We start from the raw sequence: 25,649 nt of genomic DNA on the forward strand, positions 1-25,649 counted from the left end.
GACAGCCTTCCCACCTCCACTCTCCACCCTGGTGAAAACATTTCCCCCTTTGCTTCACAGATAGTATGAAGCACACAGCAGGCAGCTATAACTACTGGGCTATTTATTTTCATGGGGGTCTAACCTAGTGAGTCGTCAGAGCCACTGGACTTTCAAGCAGCCAAAGACACATTCAGTTGTTATTCTGCCCCGATGAGCCTGTAGTTGAAGTGCTCCTTGCTGCTGTTGAGGTGGCCAGGGTACGCCTTCATGAACCACGGGATTAAGGGGTAAACTGGGTCCCCCAGGATCACTACTGGCATTTCAACATCCCTAATGGTATCCTCTTGTCTGGAAAAAAAGTCCCTGTTGCAGCGTTCTGAACAGGCCTGTGTTCTTAAAGATGCTTGTGTCATGCACCTTCCCTGACCATCCCACACTGATGTCAGTAAAATGTTCATGGTGACCCACCAGCACTTGCAATACTGTAGAAAAGTAGTCCTTTCTGTTGATGAAGGCAAGGTGGTCTAGTGCCAAAATGGGGATATGCATGTCAGCTATCACCCCACCGCAGTTCGGGGACCCCAATGCTGAAAAAGCCACCCAGTATGTCCTGCACATTGCCCAGAATCACAGTCCCTCATAGCAGGACACGATTAATGGCCCTACACACTTGATCATAGCAACCCCTAAAGTGGATTTCCCAACTTCAAAATGGTTCCTGACTGATCAGTAGTAATCTGGCATTGCAGGCTTCCCCACAGCAATCACCACTTGCTTCTCTACTGTAAGTGCAGTTCTGATTTTGGTGTTGCTGAGCCAGAGGGCTGGGGTGAGCTCCACACACAATTCCAGGAATGTGGCCTTGTGCATCCAAAAGTTCTGCAGCCACAGCTCGTTATCCTATACCTGCATAAGAATGTGATCCCACCAGTCAGTGCTTCTTTCTCAGGTCCAGAACCAGTGCTCCACTGTCTGCAGCTGCTCCGTGACTGCCAACGATAAACGTGAATTGTTTCTTTCATGACTCATGGCAAGCCAGTCTGCAAGGAATTGCCATATTCCACATGGCTCTGGAAATACTGCAGGATCAGGAATGTTGCGCTCACAATGCTCATCACAACAGTGCAGATCTGTGCAGGATCCAGTCTTCTCACAGAGATGGCAGATGTGCAGGCTTGTGGGGCTTTTGTAAAGAGGTGCAAAACATTATGGGATGCAGATAAAAACATGGGATGGAGAAAACTGCATCATGAGACATTGAAATCATGTTCCCAGTCACCTCTGTGCGACTTATTTGTCCCCATGAGACATTGAAGATCCTTCCCAAAACACCTTGTGCTAGATGGTGGCAATTTGCACAGTGAGTGCACTGCTCTGTGTATCGATGCAAGTACTCCTAGTGAGGATGCACATCGACGACACAAGGAGTGTAGTATGGATATGCAAAAGCGATTTAATTACTGTGGCAACTGTACACTGAGGTAACTTAGGTTGACTTAATTTTCTAATGTAGACTTCTCCTCTTTCTTCTGTCTCCAGCCTGGCCAGTTCTAGCTTTGCAGTTGTTTCACTGGCAGTCGTAGTCATGCTTTACTGTTTCTATTTTCCTTGCCCAAAATAAGCAAACAGAAAACACCAATCGATAACCTCGCTTTGACTGTTCCCAGCCACCGCACTTGAGACTCACTTCAAATTGCTCTACCAGTGCTTAAAGTGTAAACCCCATTCAAAATAACAAGTTGTGCATAACCCCTAGTTTGCCGCACCATTGTGACATCCCGGGGAACAATCCAGGCTGGTGGGGGGCTGTGTCACCCTGGCCCTGCAGCCTGAGGTGCCCTTTACAATTCCTTGTTGCTGTAGCCTCCAGTCTGGACTGCTCACAAACAGTCCCCAACATGTAAGTTGTTCCCAGCTATGTCTGTGTGGGCTGCAGACAGCCAGCCACGCCTTGGCTCCTATCAGCATTAAAGATTACCACAGGGTGACCCCCCTGCATTCCCAGTCCCAGATTTCCCCCCAGAAACGTGTCCTGTACTGCCCAGCCAGTACAAGTATATTGAGTCCGTTATTCCTTTAAGGGATTAATATGCATACAACTTGTTACCCCAAATGGAGTTACTCAGATGCTTCAACTTGAACCCACTGGATTAGATAAAAAATAAAACAAGTTTATTAACTACTGTGACAGACCCAGACCAGTGGGGTACAGGAGTCTGGTAGAGGGCAAATATACTGGTCACTGGATGAGTAGTTTTCTGTTCCCTGACTGACCAGAGCAGGGGCTGCACTAGAGTAATCAGGAACCTGCTAGAACCAATTAAGGCAGCCAGGCTGATTAGATCACCTGCACCCAATCAAGGCAGGCTAATCAGGGCACCTGGGTTTAAAAAGGAGCTCACTCCAGTCAGGGAGGGGGAGCCAGAGGAGAGGAAGTGCATGTGAGTAGCTGGGAGCAAGAGGCGCAAGGAGCGGAGAGTGAGAGGGTGTGCTGCTGGAGGACTGAGGAGTACAAGCGTTATCAGACACCAGGAGGAAGGTCCTGTGGTGAGGATAAAGAAGGTGTTTGGAGGAGGCCATGGGGAAATAGCCCAGGGAGCTGTAGCTGTCATGCAGCTGTTACAGGAGGCACTACAGACAGCTGCAATCCACAGGGCCCTGGGCTGGAACCCGGAGTAGAGGGTGGGCCCGGGTTCCCCCCAAACCTCCCAATGCCTGATCAGACACAGGAGAAGTTGACCCAGACTGTGGGGAAGATCACCGAGGTGAGCAAATCTGCCAATAAGCGCAGGACCCAACAAGATAGAGGAGGAACTTTGTCACACTACAAAGAGAGAGATTTTAAGTGAGTACAAGAAATAAGGCATAAAAGCCAGGAATGGTTACAAGAAAAATAAAGATAAAACACTTACTGGTGCCTAACTTAACTAACTATATCAGAGTCAAAGCAAAGAGTTCTCACCGCATGCTTTCAGCAGATTACTGAACAAACTCTCAGGTCAAGACCCCCTGTTCCAGAATGCAGTGACCGTTCCCTTTGTCTTTTTAGGTGCAATGCCAGAGAAAGACCGGGACAGAGAGGTGGTGCCTTGGTGTGTCTGCCGCTTCTCGTTATAGTCCTCTCCGCTCTTGGGAAGCATTTCCAGCTGGGAGCTGGGTGACAGGGAGTCTGTGTGGAAGGGAGCTCCAGGCTGTTTCTTTGCTAAGATGCAGATTTTTGCACCTGCCCCTTTCTTGCCAAAAAATGGCTACTTAGCGAGTCCTAACCCATCAGCCGAGTTTACGCCTGGCAGAGGCATCCGCTTGCCCTTTGGCTCCAAGGAACTAGTTTGGCCATTCCCCAGACCACTCTGGAAAACATACTTTTAGTCATGGTCTCAGCTTCCATTTATAACTCACATCTAATGCCGCTGCGAGCCCTTTGCCATGATATTCTCAATCAGCAAACTAGGAGTTTTCAAATGATACCTCACCAGGCATACCTTGTACAGAGATTATTACAGTGCAGTGTAGGGTGTGGACACAGGTATGTTGTGTCACACTCACCCTCCAGCTCTGCTCCCTCCCGCCATCCTGAACACTGCCCAGTGTCCTTGCAGCCCCTCCCCCCAGCATGGGAATGAAGCTTCTGCCTGGCAGAGCAGTGTTTGCAAGAGATCCTCCAATAACAAAGCAGCCTATGCAGCCCCAGCCCTAAGGGGAGATTCTACAATAACAAAGAAGTGTGTGCAGCCCAGCCCTATTGTGAGACCCCCTACAATAACAAAACAGTGTGTGCAGCTCAGCCCTATGGACAGACCCTACAATAACAAAGCAGTGTGTGCAGCTCAGCCCTATGGACAGACCCTACAATAACAAAGCAGCCTATGCAGCCCAGCCCTAAGGGGAGACCCTACAAGAGTGGTCCCCAACACAGTGCCCGCAGGTGCCATGGCGCCCACCGGGGCATTTATGTGCACTCGCCTAGTGCCCAGCAGGGGAGAGAAGCCACGGCCCCGCACCTGCCAGGTACAGGGAACTCTGGGGCTGCAGGCTGCGGGCACCAGTGTTCTCTGTCCCTGGCAGGCGCGGGGCTGCAGCTTCTCTCCAGCTTCTCTGGTGCTGCAGGCTGCAGGCGCCGGTGTTCTTGGTCCCCGTCAGGCGCGGGGCGCGTGCCGGAGAAGTCGGGGCCCCGCGCCTGCCAGGGGCAGAGAATTTCGGGGCTACAGGTTTCATTCTATGTTAAAATAAGAATAATAAATATATTTGGACTAGCAATTCAACAATGTTTAACCTTTTTAAAATAAATAAGATTAAAACTGTTTATGATATTTATTTTGTAAAAACTCCTTAATTTTTCTTACAGGTAGATAAAAAAGGGCAAATTCACATGGTCGGGTGAATGAGTAATTGCCGAATAATTTAATTAATACCTTTTACATGTAAAGTTACCCTTTTATTGTATGGATTCATATATTATGTATATTAAATATGATATTTTTCATATTATTTAATGTAGAAATACAAAATAAGCCTTGAAAAATTGTTGGCGCCCGCCACACTCTTCTGAAACCATGACTGTGCTACTGGCCACAAAAAGGTTGGGGACCACTGCTCTACAATAACAAAGCAGTGTGTGCAGCTCAGCCCTATTGTGAGACCCCCTACAATAACAAAACAGTGGGTGCAGCCCAGCCCTAAGGAGAGACCCTACAATAACAAAGCAGAGTGTGCAGTACACCCCTAAGGAAAGACCCTACAATAACAAGGCAGTGTGTGCAGTACAGCTCAAAGGAGAGACCCTACAATAACAAATCTGTATCTGTTGCCCCTCTCTTAAGCCAGGCCACTGGAAGGTACTGGGAAAGTTTGGCAAATTGTCCCCATTTGGGGCCTCTGTGTGTGGTGGGAGCTGGTTCTCAACTCTCTGGACCAGGCCTTCTCTGGGACTCATCCAGCCAGCAGCTGAGCCCGTCCTGCCCTGGCAACCCCTCAGCACCGCTCTCCAACCCCCACACCCGTACACACTGGGTCCCCCCCCAACCCCTGCACACACTCAGCACTGAATAGACTGTGCAGGCCCGGCCCAGGGACGGGAGGGAGCCAGTAAAACAGGGGGCTCTCAGCTTCCCGCAAGGCCCCTCCTTTGGGTCTCTCCCATGCCTTGGGGCCACACTGGGGACAGGAAGGGGATCCGGCCAGCAGGGGCTTCAGTCTGTGCAAAGGGACCTGCTGGCCCCTCATGGGGTGAAGCCTGACATCCCCACAGCGCCCCCTTTGCCAGGCGAGCAGCTCCGAGCAGTGACTACAGGGTAGGGTGACCATATTTCCCTACTCTGAAAACGGGACACCGGGTAAGAGATGGCCAGTGCTCAGGGGAGTTTACAGTATGCAAACAAGATAAGGCCGTTTCATATATTTTATATCCATGTTCATATATTTTATTTAAAACTCAGTTGTTACTGGGATTGTTCCTTGCCTTGCCGTTCTTCAGGGTGTGAAGCTGCTTGATGCCCGTTATATTTCTCTGACGATGCTATTTGGCTGAGGGTTTGCTCGTCTTTCAGCAACTTGTCGTAGAATGCAGTGCAGTCTAGAGAAAAGTGAACTCGCACACTCAAGACCGCCTTCGTGGTGGAGATATTCAGATGTGATTTTTCAGGAGACCACACATCATTCATAATTGAAAAGACACATTCAACAGGCACTGTAGTACCAGGCAGACACAGCACAAATTCCACAGCCTTGGCTAGATCTGTGTATTGGACTGCATTACTGTCAATCGCTCTTGAAAATTCTTCTGCCACCTTTCGGTGATGGGCGTTCTTTGACGGTTCCAGTTTGAAAGACAACTGGAGACAATTGATTTGGCACTAGACCACTTGTCAAAGAGACGATTCTCATCCAACATATATAAGGTGGGAATTCTGATGTGGCATGCAGGGAGGCTGTCTTGTATATTTCTTAGCAAAGCCCACTCAAACTTTTCGGTGCACTCAAAGGCAGGTCTTCAGTGCTCTCAGTCTCTAAGTAGGATAGGCCTGTTGTGTAAAAATTGTCAACTACGTTGTAAAACTCCTTTTCTTTCATTTGCCTGCATTCTACAAAAGTGTGCAGTAGGTTCTTCACTTCTGTGGTGACACATCTTTCTCCAAGCCTCTCCAATAAGTTAACCTGCAGGGAATGTATTTGAAGTGCCACTGACAAAGCATTTTTCTCTATCATCTCCATTAGGTTTTGAAACATGGCAGTTTGTCTGCTGACAAATCGAAGACACAGTTGAGTGGCAGGAGCATCGAAGAGCTTCTTTGGCAGTGTTGGGCATTTATCTTGAGAAAGAAAATACGCTTTAAGCCCATCAAAATTGACAGAATCCCGTGTTGCTGGTCTCAGTGAGAGGAATTGTGTGCTGCCATGCTCTAGTAATTTGGTATACTCAGTTTCAATACATCCACAGAAACCTTTCAGCTCTTCAACATGCTCTGTGTAGATATGAAAGTATTTGTAAACCTTTCCAGCAAAGATCTCTACATCTAAAGGAAGACAATCAGTTTGGAGTTATGCACAATATGTGCACCGCACCCAATACTGAAGATCTCTTTTCCTAAGTTGGCCTGGAGATTTCACCACAAATTGTTTTTCCCACAACGTCTGGCACCCCCAGCGTTAGTGTTAGTGTTAGCTGCACAAATTCCAACAATCTTGCCACTAAGAGAGTACTTCTTAATCACTTGCTGGATGAATGCACACTGCAAATCTGATGTTTCCCTGGATAGAGATGAATAATCAGTAATTTTTGTGCAAACTCCACCCAGTGGGAGAAAATACCATATAAGAACAGGAAATAGTTTTTGCTCGTTTTTGATCGATACATCCACACGAAGCGCAATAAAGAAACTCCTGTCCAACTCAAGCTGCATTTTTTCAATGGTTAAAGGGGCTAAGACGTTGCAAGCGACTGCCTCGGATTTTGTGTGAGCAGATGAAAACGTAGACTGGCCTAGTTTCCCAATTATTGTGATGTACAGTCACTGGAGCGGAAACTGTGTGCGTGCCGCACTGAGTAGTAAGCAAATACTCCCTCACTGGCAAAAACTTTTTCAGCTTCTGTGTCTTGCCTCAGAAAAAATCCTGAAACACTTAGTGTTAAACACTTATTTTTACCAGCATCTCTGTGTTTCTTGCTTTGAAGGTGCTGGGTAATGTCATTTCAACCGTTGGCAATGGAGGAATGTGCTCCACATGTCTCACATACAACTTTGCTGTTGTCCAGTGTTGAAGTGTCTTTTTTTAAAAACATGAACTGTTTTTGGAGGTCTTCATTACAATTACACAGCTGTTTCCTAGACATTTGTATAGCAAAAAATGACCACACACAAACAATTGATTCTTCTAAGGACACAGATATGCACAAGGCTCACCCCCACACCCCTCCAAAAGGAACAAAAGCATCACCTGGCAACATCCTGTGACTGGGGGCAGCATTGCCTTCACAGCTGGGCAATGGAGAGCATTGGCTGCTTGCTGGCCTGCCTGGCTCTGAAGACAGCGCCCCCGCCAGCAGCAGCACAGAAGTAAGAGTAGCATGGTGGTATTGCCACCCTTACTTGTAACACAACCAGCTCTTGTCAAAGGAGAACATGTGTGTCAATGAACTGTGTGTGCTCCTTGTAGGGATGTTTTGGATACATGATGTCAGTCTGCCTCCAGCTGGGACCCTGCTCCTAACAGCCTCTGTTTTGCTGAACCAATTTCTTGCTATGAGCCAAGTTAATCTCCAAGTCGAAGGGTTTACACTAGAGATCTCTATGGCCTGGTAAATCTGATACTGAAACACCAGGGAAGAACTGATTTGCAAGTGTTCCGTCACAAGGCTTTCTCGGAACACTGGCCCAGCCCAGCATCTGGGCACGGCCCTCTGCCTCTACGGCAGGCAGCCTGTTTGGCTCAGGGAGACTCTTAGCTAAAACAAAATGTGCAACTAAAAACCCTTCCTATTTCACACTGTCTCAACACTCAGGCTCCCAAGCAAGGCAAACCTTGGAGCTGGGAAGAGACCATCACGCTGCTTTCAGCCTGCAGCTGCAACTCAACTAACCAGAAAAAAACCAGCATTTACAAATCAGAGCACTGCCACTAACCAGCATCGGATTACCTGCGTGCGGCATCCTTCAACTCTGCTGATGCTGACAATCCATTTAGCTATGATCTGTGCCCATCAGTTTCTACTTTCTCGTTGCTGACCTCGCACTGAGCTGACGGGAACATTAATTTAGTGCTTCTATGCAGCCTCCGGTTAAGTTGCTCAAAGCATTTTATTCTGAGCCTTACAGTAAGGGAAGCTCAGACTCTGAGGCAGCGCAGAAGTGAGGGTGGCAATACCATGTCACCCTTACTTCTCTGCTCTGCCCTGCGGCCAGCAAGCGAGGCTGCTTCCTTGGGGTCAGTTCTGAAATTAGCACTGTCTGACAGCAGCAACTTTCTCTGCTGCTGCTGGCGGGCATTGCTGCCTTCAGAGCTGATCCCCCTGGCAGCAGCCACATCTCTCTACTCTCCACTCTGTCACCCTACTCTCTGTGTGTCCTACCAGTCACGACTGCACTCACTGAGCTCAGGGAGGAATGCCCCGCTGTAATGTGTGCAGCACACTCATTTTACCAGAACACCAGGCTGCTCGGGAAGGGATTATACATCTCCTCACTATCCTGTAATGCAAGCAGTGAACAGCTGTCCTAGGTTGACCCAGACATAAGAACTGCCTGTAGTGTGCAGCGGAGATCGGGGACTGCTGCCCGGGGGGACAGCTCTGAAGGCAGCGCCGCTTTCACAAATCAGGGCAAATGTCCAGTTTTACTGAAAAAAGTAGGGACGGCCTGAACAGAGCTGAAAAAGGGACTGTCCCTGCCAAAACAGGACATATGGTCCCCCTACTACAGAGGGGATGAGAGTGGGGCACTTTGAGGAGTGAGGAGCCATTGACACCTTGTGGAAGCTTTTGGGAATTACAAGAAATCAGAAAGGTTTCTGCTGCCAATATGCTACTAATGCAAAGAAAAGGGGGAATAATGTGGTTGTTCCACAACATCTTCCCCTGGGAAATGTGCAACAGGGCTCATGTCTGGACGCAGCTGCTGTCTCCGTATCTAGCTGTGTAATATTACCACAGGGTATTTATACAGCACAAGGATGGGGTGGGGGAGGGAAGGTTAGAGACAAACTCTTTGTATCTGTATCTGTAACCCGGCCCATCCCTTTCCATTAAGCAAGGCACCATCATGCAGCTGCACGTAGTTCTGCACCTTATCTACACACTAGAAGCTGTAATGATCATTTACTGGGGGCTCGGGCTGGCTGCTGCACAGACAGATGGGGCCTGGTGGCCTGAGCTCAGGGTGCATTGGGCACAGACAGACAGACGGGGCCTGGCACCCTCAGTTCAGGGGGCATTGGGTACAGATAGACAGAGCCCAGCAGCCCGAGAGCAGGCTGTACTGGGCACATACATATGAGAATACCAGGCTTTACCAGGGCCTGGCACATCGGGCACAGGCAGACACCCATAGTCAGTCTTTCCCCATAGCTCATTTAAATGTTGGGATGGTCGCTGGGTGGGGAAGGAGCCGGCTGTCCCTGTGCACCTGACAATGGTTCTGCAGGGCGCACCACATGCTGTCTGCATGGCTGGGCACAGGCTGCTCAGGGATGGGCATGGGAGCTGCTGGGAGCTACAGCAGGGAAAGCTGGGGGTGGGGTGGAGCAGGGGAGTTTTCCAAGTCAGCTGCAGGGACAATGATGCCAGGGGCCCCACAGTGGGAGTGGAGATCCCCAGCCCCCAGATGAGCCCCATCAGCATCCCCACAGTCCAGGCAGCTGACAGCTCTGGGGCTGCTCTGAGCAGGATCCCACCCAGTCTCTCACTGCAGGCTGAGCCCAGCCCAGCCCGGCTGGCACGCGGCTCTCACAGCACCATGTCTTCCCTCACCAGCCAGGTCATCTGGCTGTCGGGCTCCTGGGAGGGCTCTGGATTTGCCGCTCCCTGGGACCGGGGTGGGGTCCCTGGAGCCCTCAGCTCCTTCAGGTGCACATGGCCTGCAAGCAAGAGGACAGAGTGAATCACCCAGGCCACTGACCTTTGCCCCCGGCCCAACCTCACCCAGGTGCCAGGGCACCTTGTGAACGGGACCCCACCGTAGGGTTGCCAACTTTTGAATCACACAAAGCTGAACACCCCTGCCCCTCTAAGGCTCCGCCCCCCCTCGCTCCATGACCCCTTTCTCCATTGCTCGCTCTCCCACACCCTCCCACACTTTCACCTGTCTAGACCACGAGGGTGGGTTGCAGGAGGGGGTGTGGGATCCGGCTGGGATCTGGGCTCTGGGGTGGGGCTGGGGTTAAGGGGTTTGGGGTGCAGGAGGGGGCTGGGGCAGGGGGTTGGGATGTGTTGGGGGTACAGGCTCCAGGAGGGAGTTTGGGTGTGGGAGCAGGTTGGAGTAGAGGGTGAGGGTCTGGGACGGGGTTAGGAGTTCAAGGTCCCGGCGCCGCTTACCATGGCTCCCAGGAAGCGGCCACCAGGCCCTTGCGGATCCTAGGTGCATGGGTGCCCGGGGAGCCTCCGTGTGCTGCCTTTCATCTGCAGGCACTTCCCTCACAGCTCCCATTGGTCATGGTTCCCAGTCAATGGGAGCTGTGGAGCCAGCACTCAGGGCGGAGGCAGCACATGAAGCCTGCCATAGCCTCGGACCCCTGCTGTGCCATTGACCGGAGCTGCCATGGTCATTTTTTGAACGGGGGTTCTGGTCAAAAACTGTCTGCCTGGCAACCCTACACCACTGCCAGGGCTGGGCTGTAGGGATGGGGCACCCGCAGGCCGGACACTGGGCCTGTGCATGGCAGCCAGAGCAGGGATCCCAATAACTGTGAGAGCAGCAGGTCCCCATGCAGGGAAGCAGCCCAGGGGCACTGGGTGCCAGCAGGGGCTGGACTCCTGGGTTAGGACGGCAACCCTCATCCCAGCCCCGCTTCCTTGCGGCGCTGTGCTCGAGGTCCAGGGCTCTTACCCCGGGGGTTCCCAGCGGCTCCGTCCCGCCGCATCCTCCAGCAGAGCAGGGCCACGAAGATCAGCACCACGACAGCCCCCAGGCCGAGGAGCAGGGACAAGAGCAGCCCAGAGTCTGGGGAGAGAGCCAGGCAGTGAGTTGTTCCCCCCGCACAGACCTGCCACAACCATGGGGCTGACCCTGCCTCTGCCCCACAGCCCCTGAGACCGACTCTCTCCCCCACCACAGCCTCCTGCCAAGGCTGACTCCATCCCCTCCCCTACAACCCCACATGGCCCAACTCTGTCCCCACCCCACAGGACCCCCCACGGCTGACTCCCTCCCCTGCACCACAGTCCCTATGGGTCTGACTCTGTCCCCCGCTCCCCAGCCCCTATCCTGAGGTGACCTCCCTGCCCCACCCCACAGCCCCACCCGGGATTGAGTTTCTTGCCTTCAGAACCTTGGCTGGCCAACCCCACCCCCTCTGCCACAGGGCCCGGGGAGGAGGGCGGAGTGTGGGGCAGTGCAGGGCCCTACACCGGGGGGTGGCTAAGGGGTAGGGTTGCCAACTGTCTGATCACACTAACCCAAGCACCCTTGCCCCACCCCTGTCCCCTGCCCCTTCCTCAAGGCCATGCCCCTTCTCACTCCATCCCCTCTCCCTCCCCTTGCTGGCTCTCCCCCACCCTCACTCACTTTCACCAGGCTGAGACAGGGGGTTGGTGTGGGAGGGGATGTGGGCTCCGGGAGGGAGTTTGGGTGCAGGAGGGGGCTTGGGGCTGGGGGTTGGGGTTCAGGAGGGGTTGCGGGCTCTGGGAGGGAGTTTGGGTGCAGGAGGGGGCTCGGGGCTGGGGCAGGGAGTTGGGATATGGGAGTAGGCCTAAGGCTGGGCTGCCCCCTGGGACCATTCCCAGCCCATGAAGTCCGGGGGAGTGGGACCTGTTAGAGGGGGTTGGGGGCACTAGCTCCCAGAGGCCTCTTCCCAGCTTTTCCCACAATCCCTGTCCCTCATACTCCTCCTCAGGCCCTGCCCCCCAGACTCTGCCCCCCAGATCTGTGCTCTGGGTTTGCCTGCAGGGGTAGCAGCCTCCAGCGCTGGAGCCAGGGCTGGCAGGAGCGGGAGCCCCATGGCGGAAGAGGCTGCTCAGAGACCCAGGAGTGGTGCCCCAGGCTGAGCAGGGCTGTGGGAATCTCTGGGACAGCCAGTAACCTCGGTGTGGTGGGCAGGAGCCCTGCTGCTACCCCCCTGGAGACTGGCCTCCCCCTGGCATGGCCAGGGTGTCACTCCCGCCCACCCCGTGTCTGCAGAAACATGGGCACGGCTACGGCGCTGGTCACTCACCGGCCTGCCCGGCACACACCACGCTGGCCTCGGAGCCATGGCCACACTGCCCGGGACCCAGCCGGCTCAGCTGGCACTCGCTGATGAGGGACTCCTGACCCGAGCAGCTCACGCCCTCCAGCCAGACGTCGCCGGCCCCATGGCCAAACTGAGCAGCCCCCGGGGCTGACAGCGCCGGGCCGCAGCCCAGCTGCTTGCACACCACCCCCGCCTCCGGCAGGCCCCAGCCGGCGTCACACACGGCACTCCAGGTGTTGTTAATCAGCACCTCCACTCGCCCGGAGCAGGGGCTTGGGCCACTCGTCAGCCGCAGACTCAGTTGGCCCTGATCTGAAACACAAAGCCCAGGCCGTGAGAGGCTGTTCCCTGCCGCCAGGCGCCCGGATACCCGGCACGGCTCGTGCATGGGGTGTGAGTGTCTGCACAGAGCAGAGAGGAGCCATTTCTATATCACTCCACCTGTGTGCATGTGTGCGTGCGGTCCCTCACTCACACACACTGCATCCCCCTATACGATATGCTGCTATACAAGCAGACACACACACACAGAGTCCCATGCACAACTGCTATATGGCCCTGTGCACACATATACACATTGCCTCAAACACACATACATACTGCACCCCCTTACACACGCTGCTAAACAAGCAGACACATACACAGAGCCGTGCAGAGCCAGAGCAGGTAGGCTGCCTGCCTTAGCCCTGCTGTGCTGCTGGACTTTTAGTGCCTAAAATCTCCTGGATTGGTTTCAGTAGCCTCTGGGAGATTGAGGCTGATTGCAGGAGACTGATGGATAAAGGAGAATTTATCACAGAATTAGAAATGTGAAGGTGCAGAGGTGCAAGTGATCTGGACCTGATTACACTGGCTATGTGCAAACACAAAACTGCCCTGACAGAAGTGATGGGGTGAACCAGATGTTTGCTGCCCACTGCTGGATGCCCCAGCTCTTCAGCACCCCCTGCCCTAACAGGCTGCCCTGCTGGAAGAGAAGAGCACTGAGTTCAGACCGCCAGGGGTTGCCTCGAGGGGTCTTCCACAATCAGCTGCAGGCAGAATCAGCGAGTGCCGTGTTAACTAGTGGGGAGGGCCTGAAGATCTATTGCTAAGTGGCTGGCAAAGCAGAGCAGTTTGTAGGGTGGTTGGAGCAGCCCACAGGATTGTGAGTGGAGTGAAGCGGGGCAGAGCGGAGCAGTTCGTGGGACGGCTGGAGCGGCTCACGGGACGGCTGGTGGAGTGGAGCGGCTCATGGTGAAGGCAGCAGCAGAACCCCCTCGGACCACGTAAGCTGCCCCTTAACACCCCGTGTGCCCCCCGCCCCCATTTCCACCCAGGCTGGGCAGGTAAAACTCTGCAGATAAACTTTTGAACTTTGGGGCTGCACTGACCAGGGACAGAGATTTTTGGGTTGTTGGACTTAAGACCCCGAGGGGAAAAGGACACTGCCAGACTTACTTGGGGGTGGGGCTTTTGCTCATGGTTTGTGTTATGAATCTTGTTTGTGGTGTTTCCCCAACATAATGCCGCATTGGTTCCCTCCTTTATTGAAAGGATTTTGCTACACTCAGACTCTGTGCTTGCGAGAGGGGAAGTATTGCCTTCTAGAGGCGCCTGGGGGGTGGTATGTAATTGTCCCAGGTCACTGGGTGGGGGCTCGAGCCGTTTTTGCATTGCGTTATTGAAAAGGAACCCCTGGATACTGAACCCAGCCCTTGTTGCTGCCAACTCAGACAGGCAGAAGGGTTCCAAGTGTATATAATCTATGGCCAGTGCACTTCAGTATGGTTATGCTGGGGCTGGTGGGGGTTGCAGTGTTCAGAGCGGTCACTAGGGGCACAGAGCAAAGAGGTAAGAGTCTCTGTGTGTAACCAGGAACTGAAGACAGCCCTGGGTCTGTGTCATCTCTACAGGGTGTGAGGGGTGGGATGGAAGAAGAGCCCAACAGATCACAGAGCACCCCCTCAGGAAGGGGAAAGGGAGAAAGGAAAACAGCCCAGCTGGCCGGCCAGCCCAGCCAGAACAGCCAAAAGCTGCAGAGGTAGCAGCCGAGCAGACGGAGAAGAGGCCTAAATGCACAGAGGGCCCAGAGAGACGGGCTGTGGTGGGTCCAGGCTGCAGCAGGGAGTGAGGGTGGGCGAGTAAGGGATGCAGAAGCTAAGATGAGGGTTGCCAACATGATATTTAAAATTACAGGCCAGACATCAGATGTCCCCAGTCTTGACTTGAACCCCTGGGGGCAAGTCCCTTCCCCCCCTCACACACACTTCCTCCTGCCGAGTTGAGACTCGAGTGGCCATCAATCTCTGGGTCAGGTCTGAGGTAATGCCTGAGCCCCCAGACAAATGTCACAGCCCTCCAGGTTCCGTCTGGTGTGTACTTCCCCTGACTGGCTTCTCTCTTCCCCCCAACTCATCATTCATGTGAGATTGCTCCACACTTTCGGCCGCTAAGTCATCTTCCAGCAGTACAATGGCATCCACAAGTGTCACAGGCTGGTATCACTGTACCCATTCCTTCCCTCCGGCCAGGAGGACTTGGGTGAACTGCTCGAGGGTTACAGCCTCTGCCACCTGGGCTCCAGACCCCTTGTTGGGCTCCAGCCACCTTCAGGCATAAGCTCTGAGGCACTGGGCTACTGCCCTCAGGCTAGCCCCGGTAGGGTACCGCTCACAACGGGACCACTGTTGGTATGTTTCTGGGCTAATACCGGTCTGGTCAAGGATGGCCGCCTTCACCTTGACATAATCCAAGGCATCCTGGTGATCCAATTTTCGGTAAGCCAGCTGGGCTGGCCCCATCATGTATGGGGCTAGAAGGGTAGCCCAGTGTTCTGGAGGTCACTGAGTGGCCATGGAAGGCCCCATCTTGGCAAGCTGCAGTGGGAGGCCAGGCAGCATGGATGGACCCTGGGTTGGACTCTGTTGGGGTGACACTCAAAGCCCCTCCAGGGCATAGTAACATCACCATCTGCTGAACCAGCCTTTCCTGCTGGGCCTGTGGCTGCATGGATAGTTCACTCATCAATTGCTGTTGCTAGTGAGCGATCGGTTGCAACAGGTCCACCTGGTGCTGCTGTTGCTGAGGTGCTTGTTGTTGCTGGCTCTCAAGTAACCACTGCGAGACTTTATCAGACTCCACTTCTCATTCTAATATTCTCCCAATGCAAATCACTACAACAAACGGGGAAAACCCGTCCCTCTGTCAGGTTTCCTAGTGTAAGCCTATCATTCTGTACCATGTGTGATGGGGTGGGGGAACCACAACCAGTGCCGGGTGAGTGCACCCCATACTTTGAGCTGCCCTCAGCCTCAGCACAGTGTGGCCAAATGGCTACAGTCGATATAACTGCCTCTGCCTCTGGGATGGTATGGCCTAGTGGTCAGAGTCAATTAGTCTGCCCTTGTCCTCAGGGGTAGAAAACCTAAAGGTAAGGGCCTATACAGATGCCCTCTCCCTCAGGGCTGGATGGCCCAAAGGCCAGAGCCAATAGGACTGCCCATGTCTCAGGGCTCTGTGGCCCAATGGCCAGAGTCAGCAGAGTTGCTCTCACTCGCAGAGCAGTAGAGTCGCCATAATCTTCAGGGCAGTAAGGCCTTGCAGTCAGTGCCAATGGGCCGCCATCTGTGGTGTGCATATGTGCTCCACTGGGTCCCAGCCCAGGGCCCTCTCAGTGGTGGAGTTCTCCGCCACAGAGTCAGCGGGGCTTCAACTGAAACACATCAACTTCCCACAGGACTATAGCTAGTTCCCTGCGGGCCACTTCCTACCATGTCTCTTGGAGCTGCCGTTGAGATCTCCAGGCTTCTTGGTGCATGTGGTTCCCAGTGACTCTGATCCCTCTTGTGCGTCCGCATGCACTTGGGCATATCTCTAGGTCTCGGTGTCTCCGGCATCCACAGTCAGGGGTTCCAGCTGCTCCTGCGAAGGAGCCAGCAAAGAACATCTTTCCTCCTCGGTGGTCAGCCCAAACTGAACCTGGCTGCTCCCTCTTATACTAGTGCTGCACCTGGAGCATGCCCAGTAGGGACGTGGGGTTGTGACTTCCTCACCTCACAGCAGGGAGTTAACTCTTCCCCTTCCAGTAGGGGGTGAGTACACTTTCCCAAAGCATGTGGTGCTGCAGCGACTGAAGAGTAAAATGACTGAAACAGCTATGACTGCATTGATGAGACAGGTAGGGTTGCAATTCATCCCACCAGGCTGCATCTGCAGTTATGAGGAGAACGAATTTGTATCACGGTTACTACACGAGGTTTGCTGAGAACTCCAGATAACCAAGGTAAGTACCAGTGTTGCCTTGTAAACCACACCACTGGTTCCATTCTTACAGCCTGAGTCGATGAAGACCAACAAGACGGGGAAATGAAGGTATTGTTTGGTATCTTAGCACAGCCATCAAGCAACTATCCCTTACTCTGCTTCTGGGATAATTTGTGGACCCTGCAAACCCAGGCCTCCCAGTGACTTGATGTTCAGCAGCAAGAACTGGCCAGGTCCCTGGCACCCATACAGGTCAGAGATACAGTGGACCCTTAGAGCAGGCCGACACTGCAAACTTGCGCCAGCTGCTGTAGCTCTTCTGATGAAGATGGTCTAAGCCAGGGGGTTTCGAACTTTTTTCATTTGCAGACCTTGAAATGTTTCGAATGGAGGTGGAAATCTCAGACATAGTCTGTGGACCCCCAGGGGTTCAGGAACCACAGACTGAAAACCACGGTTCTATGGTAATGACAACCTTTTATTGACCCCTTAGGCATAGTCTGCAAACCCCCGGGGCCCGCGGACCACAGATTGAAAACCACTGCTCTAAGCCGAGGGGAGAGCTCTCTGGTCAGCTTATTAACCCCATCTCCATGAGAGGCAGTAGCTGTGTCCACGGGAAATGCTCTCTTGCCAGCATAGCACTTTCTACATGGGGAGTTGAGGTCGGCATAACTACGTCACTCAGGGGTGCGGATTTTTCACAGCACTGAGCAACATGGTTATACCAAAGTAATTGTGTAGCGTAACCCTGGCCGTATCTGAGTGCTTGAGGACAGCATTCCAGCAGGTGGAGGAAAGGATGAGTCGGAAGGGAGCGTGCCAGACACGAGACGCCAGGAGAGAGGAGAATGGAATGCCTGCGCAGGAAGGACAGAAGCTGCAGCAGCGGCTACACAACTGGAAAAAAGCATCCTGAAAAAGAATCCCAAACTTACTCCTTTTTGGAGGGGACTTTACATGGTCATTAAAAGCTGAACAACTTATCCTTGCTGATACCAAAAGCAAGTGCATGCAGCTTACCTCGGCACATTGCCATCTTCTACAGACAGCCTGTCCACAACAGATAGGCCTCACCGACAGGGCCTGAGCCCTGAACTCACTGATAACCTAGATCCAACCATGACTGATGTCTCCATGAGTGAATATAGGACTCGAGCATGCAGACTGACAAGGAAACCTGTGTGGATGGCAGAGTACCTGGGTTCCTAGGAAGTTATTATTTTGAATTCTCATTTAACTGGCAGGGGGGAGGGGAAAGCTCTAGTGATCAGTGCAGACAGCACCAATACCAACAGACGGGGCTGATGCTGAATCTTTATCTTAGTCTTAAGCTACAGAGAGTGATTCAGAGAAGGAGCAAAGAAGCCCAGACACAGCCAGAGAATCGCTGATCATGTGACCTTCAGAAAAATGCTAAGCGCTTTGGGGTCAGGATGGCTGAAAGAGACTTTGAACTGTGAGCAACGAAACTCTCTCCTTTTGTTTGATTTCTGCTGTGTTCAGCCAGATGGGACTTTGTACGTGCTTTGTAAATAACCAGGACTGCGTTGCAGAAATCCAGCAATGTCCATAACTGTCTCTCTCCTCTTACTTGATATTCCCCCACTTATACATTGCAGGATCATGTTTGCCCGCTTAGCTATAGAATCTTCAATCTCTCCTTTGAACAGAAACAATCCACTGAAAATTTGCAAATGAATTTTAGTTCTGCAGTCTGTTTCTGAAGTTTTTTTTGTCCAAGTATGGCTACTTTTAAATCTGTTCTAGAATGTCTATAGAAGACTGAAGTGTTCTCCTACTGGCTTTTGTATGTTGCCATTCCTGATGTCCTGATGTCTTCTTCTTGATTTTCAAATTTAACACCGTTAATTAGGGCTTGAATAGGGACTGGGAGTGGCTGGCTCACTACAAAAGCAGCTTTCCTGCTCCTGGAATTGACACCTCCTCATCAATTATTGGGAGTGGACTACATCCACCCTGATGGAATTGGCCCTGGTTCTCCACTTATGAGGTAACTCCCTTCTCTTCATGTGTCAGTATATAATGCCTGAATCTGTAATTTGCATTCCATGCATCTGAAGAAGTGGGTTTTTTACCCACAAAACCTTATGCCCAAATAAATCTGTTAGTCAACAATGCCTTGTTGTCCTCTTGATACCAGCTGCCAACTAGACATTGAGCTGTTGATCACTACCCATTGAGCCCGTCGATCTAGACAGCTTTCTTTCATCCACCTTTTAGTCCATTCATCCTATTTAGTTTAATTTAGAGAAAGTTAAGAGATGACTTGATTACACTCTATCAGTACCTATCAGAGGACACTCTCGAATCCAGCAGGCAAAAACAGAATGAGATCCAGTGACTGAAGCTAGATATATTCAGAAATATCAGGGCATTGATACCAGTGAGGTTAATTAATTACTGGAACAATGTATCTAGGGACACGTGAGATCCTCTGGCACTTTAAATCTATACAGGAAGAAGAAGATTGGGAGTTTTTCCTAAAAATCTGTGATAACTCAAACAAAAGTTGTGGCCTTGGCACAAGAGAGATTCTCTCGCCGAGTTTTGCCAATGGCCTGATTCAATGCTCAAAACACTCCCTTCCAGCCTTAACCTCTGTTAGTCTGAACAGGCTCCAGACACAGAAACTGCATGAGAATGGGAGAACAGGATCTCTTCTCACCATTGAAATGAAGCCACCTATTGGGTGGGCCAGGCAGCTGAGAAACAGGACAGGGAAATATGGCCCAGCTGTTTAGAACAGGAAGCGAGGAAGCAGCCTGTGTCTAATCATAGCTTCTAAAGAACATTACAGGTTCAGGATTAATTAACTAAGATGCAAGATCTGGGGATACCAGACGTCTCTTGACAAAGTGACCCTCAAACCTGAGCTGGCTTTTGTAGGTGATAAATCTGAGGAACTGTCACAGATTGAAGTGTCACTAGAGGAGGTTTTGGAATTAATTGATAAACTCAACATTAACAAGTCACCAGGACCAGATGGCATTCACCCAAGAGTTCTGAAAGAACTCAAATGTGAAGTTGCGGAACTATTAACTAAGGTTTGTAACCTGTCCGTTAAATCGGCTTCGGTACCCAATGACTGGAAGTTAGCTAATGTAATGCCAATATTTAAAAAGAGCTCTAGGGGTGATCCCGGCAATTACAGACCGGTAAGTATAACGTCGGTACCGGGCAAATTAGTTGAAACAATAGTAAAGAATAAAATTGTCAGACACATAGAAAAACATAAACTCTTGAGCAATAGTCAACATGGTTTCTGTAAAGGGAAATCGTGTCTTACTAATCTATTAGAGTTCTTTGAAGGGGTCAACAAACATGTGGACAAGGGGGATCCGGTGGTGTCATAAACAGTTAGTTAAGGGTTAAGGTTTTGTTTTCAACCTGTAAAGGGTTAACAAGCAGTACCTGCGGACACCTGACCAGAGGACCAATCAGGGACAAGATAATTTCAAATCCCTGTGGAGGGAAGGTTTTTTTTCTGTTCTTTGTGTTTTTAGAGAGTCTCTCTTGGGAATTAAGGGAGTCCAGACATCTTAATCAAGTCCTCCCAGGTTTCTGCAATAAATTCTTCTATTCAAGCTAGTGAGTATTAGCAAGGAACTAGTATTCTTATACTTTTATTTCTGTATTTGCAACTCTGTGTTTTGCTATATAATTTCTTTAATTCTGTACTGTTATTGCTTTTACTGAGAAAGAAGGGGAGGGGGAATTCTCTCCAGAGATTGATAAGTTTAGACCCTGTGTATTGTTCCATCTTGGTTACAGAGACAGTGACTTTCTTTTTTATTCTTTAATAAATCTTTTCTATAAAGGACTTGGTTGATCTTTCCTTGGGTGGATTCTCAGGGAAAGGGGAGGAGGGAAGCATCCCTCTGTAGTGGATCCCGGTATGTCTCCTAGGAAAAGGGAGGGGGGAGGAAGCAGGGGGGAATGGTTTATTTCTCCTGGGTGTAAGAACTCCATGGATTTGGGGCTCTTGGGTTCCCCAAGGATTTTGGGGAAGGACTGTGTCCCAATACACGTACCTTATTGGGTGGTGGCAGCTTTTACCAGATCTAAACTAGGATTTTAGTTTAGAGGGAAACCAAGGCAGGTCCCCATTTTGGAACCCAACAGCTCTAAGTGGGGGTGAGACCTATGACAGGTGGACATAGTGTACTTAGATTTCCAGAAAGCCTTTGACAAGGTCCCTCACCAAAGGCTCTTACGTAAATTAAGCTGTCATGGGATAAAAGGGAAGGTCCTTTCATGGATTGAGAACTGGTTAAAGGACAGGGAACAAAGGGTAGGAATTAATGGTAAATTCTCAGAATGGAGAGGGGTAACTAGTGGTGTTCCCCAAGGGTCAGTCCTAGGACCAATCCTATTCAATTTATTCATAAATAATCTGGAGAAAGGGGTAAACAGTGAGGTGGCAAAGTTTGCAGATGATACTAAACTACTCAAGATAGTTAAGACCAAAGCAGATTGTGAAGAACTTCAAAAAGATCTCACAAAACTAAGTGATTGGGCAACAAAATGGCAAATGAAATTTAATGTGGATAAATGTAAAGTAATGCACATTGGAAGAAATAATCCCAACTATACATACAACATGATAGGGGCTAATTTAGCTACAACGAGTCAGGAAAAAGATCTTGGAGTTATCGTGGATAGTTCTCTGAAGATGTCCACGCAGTGTGCAGAGGCGGTCAAAAAAGCAAACAGGATGTTAGGAATCATTAAAAAGGGGATAGAGAATAAGACTGAGAATATATTATTGCCCTTTTATAAATCCATGGTATGCCCACATCTCCAATACTGTGTACAGATGTGGTCTCCTCACCTCAAAAAAGATATTCTAGCACTAAAAAAGGTTCAGAAAAGGGCAACTAAAATGATTAGGGGTTTAGAGAGGGTCTGTAGCAGGGTGACCCCTGCTCCGGGCCCAGGGGGGTTAGAAAGTGGCCTGACAGGGCTGAGCTGACCAAGGAAGTGGCTGCAGCTGGGGGCCATGCCCCAAACTAAGCCACAGCTGGGCCTTATAAAAGGCAGGGAAGCCAGGAGCCCAGGCAGTCTTCCTCTGTATGTAGAGGGAGATGGGCCTAGCTGCTGGGACTTAGAAGAAGGTACCTGAGTGAAGCAGGGCTGGGGAAAGCTGAGGGGCTGGGGAGCTCCAGCCAGGAAAGCCCCAGGCTGCAGCCTAGTTATAGGCCCAAAAGGGTACTGGGGGTTGCAGAGGGCAGCCCAGGGGTAGGACAAGCAGCAGGTCCAAACCCTCCTTGCCAGGGATGAGTTGGCTGACACTGCAGTCTGCCCCAGAGTGTGGGGCTAGACAATGACTGTCAGTAGCCACTACTGAGGCAAGGTAGGGATAGAGGGTGGGGGGTTCCCTGAGACAGAAAGGGAGACCCAAGAAACAGGGGTTGCTGCTAGGGGCAGCGCCCCATGTAGAAGGGCCTGGGTCCAGGGAGGGCCCCGGGGGGGCCTAAGAACCGGTAGATCACCCGCCTGCAGAGGGTGCTCCAGGGCGAGACTGAGTGAAGTTCGCAGAGCAACCAGCAGGAGGTGCTGCAGGGGTGAGTGGACCCGTTTACAGGGTCCCATACGAGGAAAGATTAAAGAGGCTAGGACTCTTCAGCTTGGAAAAGAGAAGACTAAGGGGGGACATGATAGAGGTATATAAAATCATGAGTGATGTTGAGAAAGTGGATAAGGAAAAGTTATTTACTTATTCCCATAATACAAGAACTAGGGGTCACCAAATGAAATTAATAGGCAGCAGGTTTAAAACAAATAAAAGGACGTTCTTCTTCACATGGCGCACAGTCAACTTGTGGAACTCCTTACCTGAGGAGGTTGTGAAGGCTAGGACTATAACAATGTTTAAAAGGGGACTGGATAAATTCATGGTGGCTAAATCCATAAATGGCTATTAGCCAGGATGGGTAAGAATGGTGTCCCTAGCCTCTGTTCGTCAGAGGATGGAGATGGATGGCAGGAGAGAGATCACTTGATCATTGCCTGTTAGGTTCACTCCCTCTGGGGCACCTGGCATTGGCCACTGTCGGTAGACATATACTGGGCTAGATGGACCTTTGGTCTGACCCGGTACGGCCTTTCTTATGTTCTTATGTTCTCATTTCTAGTCCATGTAATTGGCTACGGGCTCAATTTAACACCATACCAAACCAGTGGGGCCTGTGATTACACAGTGCCCCATTGTGCCATAGCAGGGCAGGGGATCATAGAGTCATCGACTCCAAGGCTAGAACGTACCTTTTTGAGCACCTAGTCTGATCCTAGAGCAGAGCTTTTACAGAAATATCCATTCTTGACTCAACCACCACCACCCATGGTCATTTGTGCCATGGTTAATTACCCTCACCATTCTAAATATGTCTAGCTTCAACCTTCAACAATTAGATGCTGTTCTACCTTCCTCTGCTAGATTGAAGAACCCATTATTAAATATTTATTCCCCAGGTAGATTCTTGTACACTGTGATCAAGTCACCTCTCACCCTTCTCTTTGTTAATAGATTGAGCTCTTTGAGCCTGTCACTGTAAGGCAGGTTTTCTTATCGTTTAATCATTCTTGTGGCTCTTCTATGAACCTCTCCAATTTATCAACATCATTCCTGGATTGTGGGCAGCAGAACTGAATACAATATTCCTGCAATGGCCACAGCAGTGTCAAACACAGAGGTAAAATATCCTCTCTGCTCCTGCTCATGATTCCTCTCTTCATACATCCCAGGATTGCATTAGCCATTTTGACCACAGAGTCTCAGTGGGAGCTCATGCTGGATTGTCTACCTCAACCTGGAAATCTGTTTCGGAGTCACTGTTTCCCAGGATATAATCCCCCATCATGTAAACATGATCTGCATTCTTTGTTCCTAGATGTAGATATTTACATTTAAATGTACATTGTTTGCTTGCACCTAGTTTACCAAGCAATGCAGATCAGGCTGAATCAGTGACCTGTGCACTTCATTATTTACCACTCCCCCAATTTTTGTATCATCTGCAAATTTTAACACCTATGATTTTATATTTTATTTTAAGTCATTGATAAAAATGTTAAATATCATAGGTCTAAGGACCACTCCCTGCCACGTGTGCCATGTTAATTTTATACTGCTATAGTTTTTTTAATCAAAATGTTGTGCGGTACCTTACAGAAGTCTCAGTCTGTTTCATCCACACTATTACCTTTATCAACCAAATTGGTAATCTCATCCAAAAAAAAAATCAGGTCAGTTTGACAAGATCTATTTCCCATAAACCCATGTTCATTTCCATTAATTGCATTACCCTCCTTTAATTCTTTATTGTTCGACTCTCATATCAGCTACTCCATTATCTTGCCTGGGATTGACGTTAGGCTGACAGGCCTGTAATTACCCGAGTTATCTCTTTTACTCTTTTTAAAAATTGGCACAACATGAGCTTTCTTCCAGGCTGCTGGAGCTTTCCAAGCGCTCCAAGACTTACTGAAAATCAATAATAACAGTCCAGCATGCTCCATACTGTTTTAAAACCCTTGGATGCAAATTATCTGGATCTGCTGATTGTAAACTATCTATCTTTCGTGGCTTCTGTTTAACATCCTCCTGATACATTAGTGGAATGGACAGAGCATTACCATCACCATATGGTGAGACTATATGATCTCTTTTTCCCAAATACAGAACAAAAATATGTATTGAACACTTCTGCTCTTTCTGCATTGTTATTGATATTTCTACCATTTCCATCTAAGCATGGACCGATATCATTGTTAGGATTCTTTTGGTTCTTAATATATTTTAAAAATAAAAATAACTCTGCTGGTCATAGATTTCTTATTCTGTCCCTTTGCTTTCCTAACTAGAACAATCAAATGGGGCTGAAGGCCTCTCCACACAGCACACATACCCCTCTGCAGTAGAGGCCGAGCCCTGCATTTGGAGATGGCAGCTTCTGTCCCTGTGCAGTTAACATCATCCAGCCAGGGACAGTTAGATCCATGTCCAAACCAAGCCCCATGTGGCACTGATAATGGCGTCTCACTGCTCAGCACACAACTCCAGCATCATGTAAGTCCCAGTTGCAATCACACCCAGTTCCTCACTTCTGGTTATGAAACACCTCAACTCTCCCAGTGCAACGAGTGTGGCCATTCACTAGCTGGAGCAAAGACACTTCTGAGATGCCTGAGTCTTCAAACACCGAAGGGAATAAACACTCTGAGAGATTTCTGTGCCTCTGATTGCTAGAGACGCTGGGGAACATAGCACTGAGGAGTCTGAATGGGCTCCACACACAGCGATTGCCTGTCCTGGGCTGAATCACCACCACTGACATCCAGCCCTCATGGTAGTCCCTGAGCTGCTCCCTGCAGCACAGGCCCTTAGCACCACACTGGAGTGTTGGGGTCAGCACTGACTGTGAGAGCAGAGTGCCCCCTGCTGAGTCCCCCTACCGCTCCCTGCACCATGGTGATGGATGTGGGTTACCTGAGCACATAACACCGGCATCTTTTCTGTGGTGAAAGTTATGTTTTCCCCAAGGCTAAGCCCTGCATTCACTGAGGGAAGCTTCTGATCCTCTGCAGTGAACATCATCCAGTCAGATGGGATAAGAAACTCACCAAAATCAAGCTCTGCCAGGGCTGATAACGCCGTCCCACAGCCCAGCTGCCTGCACAGGACGGCAGTGTCAGGTAACTGCCAGTTATCATCACATACGGTTCCCCCCTGCTGATTATAAAGCACTTCAACTCTCCCAGCACAGGGATTTGGGCCATTCACCAGTTGGAGTGGATCAAAACCTAGACTGACTGAGCTTGCAAACACCCCAAGGGAATAATGACTCAGAGAGATTCCTGTGCCTCTGATTGCTAGTGACGCTGGGGAACTTACTGCCTCCCGCTGACAGGTCTGAACAGCCCTAAACACAGCACCTGCCTATCAAGGACTCACTCCCCACCCCTGACATGCAGCCACCTCTGGGGTGGAACAAGGCAGCTGAGAGAATAGGCACAGAAAC

At 50.5% G+C, this 25,649-nt stretch overlaps 1 protein-coding gene across 1 annotated transcript; it reads right to left on the minus strand.

The window, feature by feature from the left end:
- Positions 1–9,919: 9,919 nt before the first annotated feature.
- Positions 9,920–23,819, minus strand: LOC120388837 (antigen WC1.1-like). The gene is made up of 5 exons (XM_039510930.1): positions 23,794–23,819; positions 18,709–18,713; positions 12,343–12,672; positions 11,019–11,132; positions 9,920–10,050 (listed from the first exon to the last, which is right to left on the minus strand). The coding sequence occupies exons 1-5, from the start codon at positions 23,817–23,819 to the stop codon at positions 9,920–9,922; spliced, it is 606 nt and encodes a 201-aa protein (XP_039366864.1).
- Between the last annotated feature and the right edge of the window lie 1,830 nt (positions 23,820–25,649).

Source organism: Mauremys reevesii, linkage group 22, assembly GCF_016161935.1.
Source record: "Mauremys reevesii isolate NIE-2019 linkage group 22, ASM1616193v1, whole genome shotgun sequence".
NCBI lineage: Eukaryota > Metazoa > Chordata > Testudines > Geoemydidae > Mauremys > Mauremys reevesii.